The sequence below is a fragment of the Rosa rugosa genome, chromosome 3 (assembly GCF_958449725.1).
Source record: "Rosa rugosa chromosome 3, drRosRugo1.1, whole genome shotgun sequence".
In the NCBI taxonomy this organism is placed as follows: Eukaryota; Viridiplantae; Streptophyta; class Magnoliopsida; order Rosales; family Rosaceae; genus Rosa; species Rosa rugosa.
In genome coordinates this window covers 41,026,825-41,038,739 of record NC_084822.1, presented here as the reverse complement: position 1 = coordinate 41,038,739, position 11,915 = coordinate 41,026,825, and the positions used below count along the sequence as shown (strand labels likewise).

Genomic DNA, 11,915 nt, shown 5'->3' with positions numbered 1-11,915 from the left:
GCATGAAATACCTTTGTAGTGATGAACAGTAAGGTATGGTAGCAGTAAGTAAGGCACAAAGTACGGGTATTTCTGCAAATTTTCGCTTGAGCAAATTTCGTCAGAATTATTTCTGTAAATCTTATATAATTAAGCCAATTCTTGAGGAAATGGTTAAATTTTGGAACTACCACCGGAATGAAAACTTCCCTCCATGAACCAGACCAAGGCGGACAGAGTCTTACCACATAACTACCACCATCCACTGCGGTCACCGCCTCTACTGCTCAAGAGGATCAGATTGGAGAACAAAACCACCCTCCCAGATCACAACGGTAAGGACAATCAGCAGCACTTAGAAAGGACAAAAAAGGTTGTCAAGGAGTTTAATCCCGAAGTAGCCATCTGTGAAGATGACAAAGGTATAGCGAGGCCGGCAGCTACACCACAAAACCCTGGCAGAGCGATACACAAAGAGCATATATCATCCATCTTTCTTTTCTAAGATAAAATTATTTACTTTTCTATGGGACGTACGCGAGTCTAATATAGAGCTGGATTTTCAAACATAGTCTGTAGCACATGTTATTTTTGATTGAAATTTTTGTTGGTACATGCTTGAGTGTATAGCTATCTATCAGGCTGCAAAGGAACCTCTACAGCTACTTCTGAAAAAGATCAGGCGCTGCTTGTACCGCAGAAGATAGCTGCTATTCATAGGGGAGGATAACATTACTTTACTCATGTTAAACAAAAAATAAGATACATGGAATTCCCCTCATAACTCAGGGCTTATGAACAACCAACCAAAAAGAAAGAAAAATCCAGGAAAATTACAAATGGTTGAAATTGAGTCAAATGTTAAAGATATGAACCGCAAAAGAATAATCTCCATATCTTTTATTGTTTCCTACTATTTCTCAACAGAAGAAGGCAGCCTCTGAAAACCTGTCATGCCAAGGATAATATTATTAGTATCCCCCAAAAACTCAAGGATATCACCATCCACCGTTTTGATAGAGAACGGTCAGAAGTAACTGGATATAGTATTCGAGAAATAGATTGAATGAAACTGAAGTTCTGCATTATAAACCTGATTCAGTCTCCAAGAGGGTTGCACTCTAGGACTAAAAGCATTTTGGACTTAAGAAAGCCTAAGAAGCTCATGGCCAAGCATCTGGAGATACTTTTTCACTGACTGTAGAACCAAAGTTTGGGCCTCCCTTACGATATTGGATAAGAAACTCAATAGGGTAGCCCTTGATCTTATGGGGAAGAATTCCAAGATCATTGAAAGTCAAGGCTACAGATCCCACACAATTGAGAAAAAGAGAATTAATTAACTGTAAACAATCAAATAATGACAAAACTATGAGAAGAAGGAACAACAAGCCTCATCCTAAAATTTACCATTTTCTGAGACAACTGTATCTGAAGCTTGGGCAAGGATTTGATCGAGGTTGAAGATTTCAGGATTCGGCAATGGGAATGGAACTTTTTTAAGCAGTATTTCTCGTGGCATTGCAATTGCCTAACATTTAAAATCATAATTAGTTGAGGTGTACATCAACACAATTGTGTAAAAGAGTACATATATTAGCAGGGCTAGGAGACAACACATTACAGGGCTATAAACTAATATGGACGACATGATCACTACAAGAAACACTTGGGTACGGATATCACATGATGGAAAAAATGAAGACAAACGTAAGTATACAATGGTTGCTGGAAATTTCTTACAGATTAAGACACCTGCAGGTCCTATGTATTGTGGTTTGCAGTAAAGGCAGTCTAACTACATAATCACGATTATGGCAGAAGTGATTAAACCCCCTCAGTGGTCAATGAAAAAGATACATTTTGTATTAACTCCAACTCTTATAGTTTCCAAATATCTTTTGAGTTAGCATAACAGATTTCTTTTAAGGCAACCCCTGATGTATTATTTTAGTTATTGACCTTAAGTTAGCATAATAATCATATGGAAGTCCTTTGCTTAGAAAAATTATGATGAACTATCAGAGTTATTATGAAACGGAAGCAACTCGATACACACTTCCAACACCAAGAGTGTTGCATAGTCACCTTAGCGATTGGGAGAGGAATCTTCACGTAGTGTGGCCATTCTCGGATCATGTCAAACATAACTTCTGCCTGCATTACTCTGGGAGGTCAGTAAGAGTACATTTCATATTCACACAGCAACTTCAGAGAAACAGATGAGAATTACCAATTGGTGCACTGTATAGACCTCAGGCCCACCAAGTTCATAAACTTTTCCCATACTTGTGCCATCATCTTGCAGGGCAGAAACAATTGCACCAGCAACATCAGCAACATATACAGGTTGGATTCTACAGGGCAGGTATTACGAGAAAAATATTCAAATGAGGGTCAGAAAACAGCATACAAGTGTATGATGAAAGTTGTTTCATTATAGAAATTAATTGTTAACTTGTATTTATATATTTAAGACATACTTGGTAGACCCATCCCCAACAAGTGGAAGAAAGCCATATTTTTTCGAAACACAGGCCCACTGATTCAAAATTCGATCCTCTGTACCAATCATCACAGCAGGTCTCATAATTGTGGCCTGTTGAAGATAAGAGGTTGTCAAAAGATATGATCCTGAAATAAACATGGCAAAATCTAAGGATCAGATCAAAGTATTATAATTCTACCTCTGGTAGTTCACTTAAAACAGCACCCTCTGCAGCAGCTTTAGCCTTTAGATATCTGGATGGTGATGAGGGAGATGCCCCTAAGCAAGAAACTTGAATAAATCTCATGATACCCCCATGTTCTTTGGAAATCTGCAATCACATTCGAAAGATTGAATGCTATAAGTAAAATAAGAAACAGACCAGCGAATGAATTGCTACAAAATGAAAGAGTGAGTAGAGGAAAAAAAATGCAGGTAATGAAAAATCATGGTAAGAAACAGAAGAAATATTCAACATCCAAAGTACATCAATAAAAAGAACCTCTTCATGTGCAACCTGTATGTGTTGCAATATTAAACTTATTCTATACTTCCCAGCCAATATCTATATGATTTTATTTGATACATGCAATCTCCCAGCTGACATCCAACTTCTATATCTTCACCAACGTAAGTTATGTAACTTTTTCCAACTGACTGCTTAAGAGTTGGATATTGGGCAGATTAGACTTCCAGATCCCATAAGAAATTTCTTGCTATCTTAAAAGAAAACTGCAGTGTTGTGTAGTAGTATCATTATACACTTCAATTTTTATGGCAAGATGATCTTGTGAATATCAACACTTCTTGTTCTCATTGTATGGATGATGGTTTGCAAAACAATTCTTTAAGATGAAGGGATGACTAAGCTGAGAAGCACAGGCAAGATAGTCACTGCAGGATACATACCATTGCGAGTTGTTCAGCCATGGAATGATTCACTTCCTCAAAGCTAAAGTTTCTTGTCTCATACTCTCTACCTGCAAAGCTACAAAGTGTGATTTCCTTCATTGAATCCAAGATGTAAATATCTATAACTTGTAAATTACGAGTGACGTGTGTATACCAATAAGATTGATAACCACATTAGCTTTCGCCATTACTGCCTTAATTGAGTTTTCATCTCTTGGATTGTATTTCATTGGTACTATCTGAGTAAGTGAATTTTGAGAATCAGAGACATAATATATCAATAACAACATTCATTCGAGTAATAAGAAACAAAAATATATTATACTATATGGAACAACAGAGAGTACTATACCTGTCCCAAATCTCCCATCAACTTGAGATGACGATGGGAATCTTCAGAACCACGGAACGGAACTAATACCTGGCTTCCCATTTTGGCTAGAAGAAAAGTAAGAATCAGCACACTAACACACTAAAAGGGTAAAAGCAAATTTGTAAAGGAAAAAAGACTCAAATCATTCAAGTTCAGTGCAATAACAACCTAATGAATCAAGTTAAGTCCAACAACCTCCTACTAGAAATGTAATCAAGTTCTAGGGAATTGCCTATTAAAAGATTCTATAAACATATACTCACCGAGTTGTTGTACAAGATATCGACCAAGGAACCCAGTAGATCCGAAAACTGCAGCGACGATGCCACTGAAGAGACAGATAATTTTCAAATCACATAAACATCACAGATATGAGCAATATAAAAGTACAAGCCTATCCCTCCGAGTAAATTTGCAAGGTTCATAATGTCATCTAAAACAAATAATCCATCGTAACCACTAACCAGCATAGTGTCTATTACTTTACTTCTAGATGGTGACAAGACCAGGAAGAACTTAACTATAGGACGAGTTCAAATTTCCATATTTTCTAGGTTTTTCTTCTCCAATTTAGTCATTAGATACAAAAAGCTCGACTTAACTGTATAGTTAAACCATCAATAGCATAATATCGTTCACATCACATTAACTATTACAATTTTCTCCCAAGATTTGAGCTGCTAGTTAGCTTCAATGACAAACATAAACTCCATTTACGAGAATGTGAGAAACCTACCCTGCTCTCATTGCCTCATTTCAGCTCCAAATTGAGTAAAATAAATTTCGACTAATAGTTTGAACATTTTCCTACATTTCCTCAGAAAATAAACCAGAGCAACTGCAATTCAACCTTCCAAGCTCTTCATTTGCCTAACAAGAAATGAAGAAAGGAAACCTTACCTAACAGATGATCTTCCACCCGTGCCCTTGCGTACAAGGTGCCCCACTCCCTTAGTGGCGAGGGTAGATCCGTACTTGGGACACTCAGCTCCATAATCTGCCAAAAAAAAAAAAAAACCCCGAAGAAATTGAAGTTACCGGAGATTGAGAATCCCGAAGCCGAAAACCTAAAAGTGGGGAGATAATGAGGGATTACGGTGATCGGAGAGAGGGTAGATTGACTTGAGCGACGATGAGGGATTCAGATACCGCTGCCCAGCGCGCCTCGTAATCGCCTGCATCGTGTTGCTCACTTGCAGCTTCAGCTCTGAGAGGGACGGACGGAGAGAGAATCAAAGGGCTGGGTAGTGTGAACAAGATGGCGATCCTTCTCAGCTACTTGGGCATGCTTTGCTATCTGATACGGTGGGCTTTTGTTACTGGGCCCAATAGTGTGTTTTGGGCTTACTATTTTCACATGGCCCCTTTGGTAGTAAATCCGATGATCCAGTAGCGGTTACAAAGACGGAGGGGGAGATTTGAAGCTGGGATTTCATCGGAGAAAAATATTTCATTACCTAACTTTAATAAAGGTTAGATTCTCATAATGAACCGTGACTCAACGATACTCAAGCTCATTAGCTTTCCATAATGATGATCTTCATATGGTGAATCGTCTAAGATAAAATGTTAGGTTGTTTATACAAGGGCTGAATTTTGAAAAGATCCTCTAAATGCCTTTTATTTTTTTCTTTTTCATATTGGATTAAACCATTTGTGATTAAAAAAAGATAGATAAAAAAAAAAACTCCATTTTAGCTTGTAGTGTGTGCAATCTTTTGTCATAGAAAACATAATAACAACAGATTGTGTTTATAGAGTCCCTTGAATCAAAACCAAAGCGTCCAGTAGGTCACTTGAATTACAAAAAGAAAATATTGTAAAGTAAACATAATAAAAGAAAAACCTCTTGTTAAATAACAAATTATTACATTCAAGTGCCATACAGGTTAGCGAAAGACACCAGAAGAAATTTGATAAGGATGCTGGAGATGCTGCATTATATAGATGTACAGCAACTCTTAACAGCTTCCCAATAATTTCTGCATTATGGGAAAGCAAAAGTCAAAGATTTAACATCTTTTTTTCCTCCAACTTCAACAGATTCTCTATTTTACAACAATCTGTAAAATCTTCATATTCTTCCTTAAAATTTTAGAGATTGCTGTAAATTTAAGAAATTTTGTTTTCTCTTTCCTCACTATCCCTAAAATGAGGATAGTTTACCACTAGGTCAAGTAACCTAGAGTTTGGGCCAAACACAAATAGAGATATCCTTAAACACTCCCCCTTGTGTTGTCCAAACGCGGTGCTTCTCTCGTTGCCTCGTTAAAAACCTTGCCGAGTAACAAAAACCCAGTGGGACAAAAATAACCTCGGTCGAAGGGGAAAAAGAGCACAACACACCCTTCACGTTTCGAGGTGAACATGTAGACATCTCCCCCTGATGTCTGCGCCTCCCCCTGATGACAACGATCATGGGAGTTCAGATAATTTCCGCAAGCCAATTCTTGCCACATGTTTCTCGAACGTGGATTTGGGCAATGACTTAGTAAATAAGTTTGCCTCATTGTCCTCAGATCGAACCTGGTTCACTTTGATCTTGAGGAGCTTCTATTGTTGCTGATTGTAGAAGAATTTGGGCGATATATGCTTGGTGTTGTCCCCTTTGATGTAGCCTTGCTTCATTTGTTCAATGCAAGCAGCATTATCCTCATAAATGCTCGTTGGCTCATCTGTGGTAGACTTCAAACCACAATTGCTTCGAATATACGTAACTATGGATCGAAGCCATATACATTCACGAACTGCTTCGTGAAGAGCAATAATCTCTGCATGATTCGAAGAAGTAGCGACTAAGGTCTGTTTTGTAGACCTCCAAGATATCGCGGTCTTTCCCATGGTGAAAACATAACCAGTTTAGGAGCGACCTTTGTGTGGGTCAGAGAGGTACCCAGAATCAGCAAAACCTTCCAAAACACTTATATCGTTCTGGGATGGGGATAGGGGACGCAGTCCACCATGTGTGGCGTCCCTGGCACTTGATGGGTCCGAATCCATCTTCTCTCTGTAGGGATAGAACAAGCCCATATCGATCGTACCACTTAGGTATCGAAAGATATCTTTAACACCAGTCCAATGGCGTCGTGTAGGCGCAGAGCTATATCTAGCTAGCAAGTTCACAGCGAATGAGATATCCGGTCTTGTGCATTGAGCTAAGTACAATAATGCGCCTATTGCACTTAGGTAGGACACTTCTGCCTCTAGCACTTCTTCATCGTCATCTTTTGGGCGAAATTGATCCTTCTTTGGATCAAGACTACGGACGACCATTGGGGTGCTTGAAGGCTTAATCTTATCAGTGTTGAAACGCCTAAGCATCTTTTGGGTATAAGCTGATTGATGAATCAGGATACCATCTCTACGGTGCTCAAGTTCTAAACCGAGGCAAAACCGTGTTTTCCCAAGATCTTTCATCTCAAACTCGGATTTCAGGTGTTCAGCGGTTTCCCTTAACTCTTTAAGGGTGCCAATTATGTTCATGTCATCGACATAAACCGCTACTATTGCAAATCCGGAACTTGTCCTTTTTATGAACACACATGGGCATAGTTCATTGTTGACATATCCCTTTCCAATCAAGTAGTCACTTAGACGGTTATACCACATCCGTCCGGATTGTTTCAATCCATATAGTGAGCGCTTCAATCTAATCGCAAACGCGCTCCGTGGTTTAGAGCCACTTGATTTGGGTAACTTAATTTCGTCTGGAATCTTCATGTATATCTCTGTATCTAGATCCCCATATAGATACGCAGTAACCACATCCATAAGCTGCATGTTCAGTTTTTCGGAAACTACCAAACTGACAAGGTAGCGGAACGTTATGACGTCCATTACGGGAGAATAGGTCTCCTCGTAGTCGATTCCAGGGCGTTGTGAGAAACCTTGCGCCACAAGGCGAGCTTTGTACCTTACAATCTCGTTTTTCTCATTACGCTTTCTAACGAATACCCATTTGTGACCAACTGGTTTGGTGTTGGGCGGTATTGGCACAACCTGTCCGAATACCTTTCTTTTCGCTAGAGAATCAAGTTCTGCCTGGATTGCATCATTCCACTTTGGCCAGTCAGCTCTACGTTGGCATTCATCAACGGAGCGTGGTTCGATGTCATCGGTCTCAATAATCTCACGCGCCACTGAATACGCGAATACATCATCAATGATGATGGAGTTTCTTTCCCATGTCCCATGTACACTAGTGTAATTAACAGAGATCTCTACGTTCTCAGGGATAGGTTCTGACATTGAGGCGTCCCCCAATGATGTCTCTTGGACATGACCATAATCCGGAACATTCTCATGGGACGGATTTTGAGTATCGATGATCAAAGGATTTGTTTGTGCCTCATTCGCTCTCTTTCTAGGGCGAGTATCCTTCGAACCAATCAGTCTACCGCGCTTTCTTGCGGGACCTGCGGCCATAGATGCCACATCATTGCCATGTTGGGCAATGGCGCCATCTCCTGGTGTCACAGGAGAGGCGTGATGTCCAGTTTTGGGACATCGATCCTTGCAGGCACATTTGCAGCAGGTATGTGTGATCTCGTCACTTTGGCAACATCAGAAAACGCATCAGGTAGAGTGTCTGCTACGTTCTGGAGCTCGATTATTCTTCGCACTTCAAGTTCGGACTGTGCGGTACGAGGATCGAGATGAGACATAGTGGGGACAGACCACAACAATTCATGTCGTTCCTGTTGAACAGATGTGTTCTTATCTCCCCCTAACGATGGGAAGACTGTCTCATCAAAGTGACAATCCGCAAATCTAGCGGTAAAGAGATCGCCTGTCAAGGGTTCATGGTAGCGGACGATCGTTGGAGATTCATATCCAACATAAATGCCCATTCGTCGTTGGGGACTCATCTTAGTACGCTGTGGCGGCGTAATAGGCACATAAATGGCACACCCAAAAATGCGTAAGTGCGAGATATCAGGCTCGTACCCAGTCACTAGCTGTAACGCAGAGTAAGATTGGGTGGCAGTGGGTCGTAGACGAATTAGCGTCGCTGCATGCAATATTGCATATCCCCAAGCAGAAACAGGGAGATTGGTGCGCATAACCAATGTCCGTGCTATCATCTGTAGTCGTTTGATAACGGCTTCTGCGAGACCATTTTGGGTATGAACATGGGGAACTGGATGCTCTACATCAATCCCCAGTGACATGCAATAGTCATCGAATGTTTTCGATGTAAACTCCCCACCATTATCAAGTCGAATTGACTTAATAGAATGATCAGGGTAGTGAGCCCGTAGACGGATAATCTGGGCGAGGAGTTTAGCATAAGCAGCATTTCGAGTGGACAGTAGTGCGACATGTGACCAGCGTGTCGACGCATCAACCAAAACCATAAAGTATTTAAAAGGTCCGCATGGTGGTTGAATGGGTCCACAGATATCCCCTTGGATTCTCTGTAAGAACGGAATGAGTATTTTGGGATCCTTTGCGTAGGACGGTCTCGGTCCTAATTTCCCGAAGGAACAAGCTTTGCAGAAAGAGCGAGGGGCCTTAGAAGCAACCAATGAGGATTTTGGTTGGGCCTGAGCGTCTGTAGCGCTATTAGAAGCAAAGTGTGTGACTACATCTCCCATTATGGCGTTAGAGCCATGGAAATTGGTGTGTGTGGCGTCATGGCCACTAGGAGGAACAACCATGGCGTCATGCTCATGGTTGGCGCCATTAATGGCGTCATCACATGGAACTTTGGCGGCCCTATGGCGCCCCAAGACGGCTGCAGCTCCAGATGCTGCAATTGTTGCGGTCTTGCTAAGTCCTGGAATCAATTTTCGATTCTTGCTTCTTCTCACTCTGAAGAATGGATGTCCGTGTGAAGTCTTTAGTATATGGAGCATCATATCACGACCAGGATGTCCTAGTCGGTCATGCCAAAGCCAATATGTGTCTGAATCCAAGAGATCTTCTCTTATGACATTATTGGATTCAATAGGTCGAATTGTAGTGACATAAAGTCCACTAGATTGACACATAAGCTTCTCTAAGATGCCTTTTCTTCCGCAATCATTAGAGGTAATGCAAAGGAATTCTATTCCGTTCTCACTATGCGTTTCCGCATGGAATCCGTTGGCTCTAATATCTTTAAAGCTCAATAAGGTTCGATTTGCCTTAAGAGCGTAGAGAGCTTCAGTGACTTTAATCAAGGTGCCATTAGGCAAAAGGAATTGGGTCATTCCATGTCCTTGAATTAAACCTGATGGCCCAGCCATCGTAGTCACAGATGAATATGTAGGCAACATCTCCAAGAATAATTGCCTATGTCGTAGAATGGTGTGCGTAGTCGCACTATCCGCAAGACATTGAAGTTCATCCATTCCTAAAAGAAAAGCTCGTAATTAAAAAATGAGTCATAAAGAAAAGAACTCAACTTTTATTAATAAGCCAAACGGAATTACATCATCGTTTCTTTAACCAAAGAAAATCTAATCCAATAAACTAGTTAATGCAAAACAATGGTAGTCGTCTAACTCCTTTCGGTAATTCCAATGTAAATGTGACCAGGTGAGTAGAGAGATGTCGGTGGAGCGAGGCTCACTTAAGTACCACTTATCTCAAAACCTTCCTAGACATCACACTCACATTGAGTACGCCTACTTTGAAGAAAGACTAATAGCATTGGCATCTACTATAAAAATAATAGGATTAAATACTTGTTACTCCTCAAACTTTTCCCTGAAAAACAGTTTAGTCCCTCGCCTTTCAAATTAAACTGGATAGTCCTTATTCTTTCTAATTCTCACACAACAGGTATAAAATGACTATTCTACCCCCAAGATCCTTTTTTTTATTTTTTTCTCTCTCTTTTTCTAATTTTTCTCTCTTTTTTTATTTATTTATATATATATATTTTTTTTTCTGGTTCTCTCTCTCTCTCTCTCCAAGACTATTCTACCACCAAACCAAGCGCCTCTTTTCTCCTTCTTTCTTCGTTCTTCTCTGCTCTTTCTTTTTTCCCCCTTCTTACTCTACTCCATATTCCAATTTAATTTAATCTGGAGCCAATCCTCCTCACAAAATTCCTTCACCTCTCCAAATTCACACTCCCAAATCCAAGTGTAACCCCATACCAAAACACAGTAACACACCTTGGCCACCTCTTCTCCGCCAAGGCCTTCTCCGCATGCCTGAGATCGTCAAAATGGACGGTCACGATCCCGTCGCAGGACCTCTCCGTCTGAACCCACCTCACCTGGCCGAACGCCTCCTCGGACAGATCCGAGAACTCTTTGAAGCCGTGGACTGCCGTCGGATCCAGAGCTTGGTGCTCGGCGGCTCTGCATGTACTCCTTTCGCACCGGAGAAGATGAAGGGTGAGGAGCAGTGGCGCTGGAGCTTGCGGTGTGCGTGTGGGGACCGAGATCGACGTATGGTCGTGATTGGCTCGGGTTTCGGTCTGGATTCGACTGGTGATGGTGGTGCTGTGAGATGGTGGCCGGAAGTGGTTGTCTTCGATGATGGCAGAGGAAGAGAAGAAGAAGAGAGGTTGAGGGAGAGAGAGAGAGACCGTGGTCTGGTCCTCTGCTGTGCTCGGAGACTTGAACTTGCGGCGGCTATCTTACTCGGAGATTTGGATTGCTTGGAAGAGCCTTGCAGCGGCGGCGGAGGAGGACGAAGAGACTTGAAGGCTGGGTTCGAATGTTCGACTAAGGGATTGAATTTGAAATCTGGAAGGGGATTGAATCATTTGTATGAGATTGAAGGCTGGGTATGAGTGTTCGACTGAGGGATTGATTCGATTGAATTTGAAATCTGGAAATCTAGGGTTCTATTATTCGAAGCTAGAGTATAGAGGATCGGGGACAATTGAGAAAATTAGCAAAAGTGAAAAACGATACCGTATATGAGGATTTTTCGATCTTGAATCCTGGAGTGGAGCTCGGTCCTGGTTGGAAATGGGATCGGAGCTGGAATTGGGGGGAGAGAGAGAGCAGAGAGCAGAGAGAGAAGCAAAAAAAAATTAAATTAAAAATAAAAAGATAAAAAAGAGAAAAAGAAAAGAGAGAAATAATAAAAAAGAGGAAGTGAGGGGTATTATAGTCATTTTATACCTGTTTTGGACCTGTTGTGTGAGAATTAGAGAGAATAAGGACTATCCAGTTTAATTTGAAAGGCGAGGGACTAAACTGTTTTTCAGGGAAAAGT

General features: G+C 41.0%; 1 protein-coding gene across 1 annotated transcript; it reads right to left on the bottom strand.

Moving 5' to 3' along the window:
* Nucleotides 1–692: 692 nt before the first annotated feature.
* On the bottom strand, nucleotides 693–5,010 carry LOC133735978 (NADH dehydrogenase [ubiquinone] 1 alpha subcomplex subunit 9, mitochondrial). Its single transcript, XM_062163415.1, has 13 exons — nucleotides 4,849–5,010; nucleotides 4,653–4,749; nucleotides 4,016–4,080; nucleotides 3,732–3,817; nucleotides 3,534–3,618; nucleotides 3,377–3,447; nucleotides 2,667–2,798; nucleotides 2,463–2,578; nucleotides 2,213–2,336; nucleotides 2,068–2,136; nucleotides 1,390–1,510; nucleotides 1,073–1,282; nucleotides 693–927 (listed from the first exon to the last, which is right to left on the bottom strand). Exons 1-12 carry the CDS (start codon nucleotides 4,931–4,933, stop codon nucleotides 1,143–1,145), a joined length of 1,191 nt encoding a protein of 396 aa, XP_062019399.1. The 5' UTR covers nucleotides 4,934–5,010; the 3' UTR covers nucleotides 693–927; nucleotides 1,073–1,142.
* Between the last annotated feature and the right edge of the window lie 6,905 nt (nucleotides 5,011–11,915).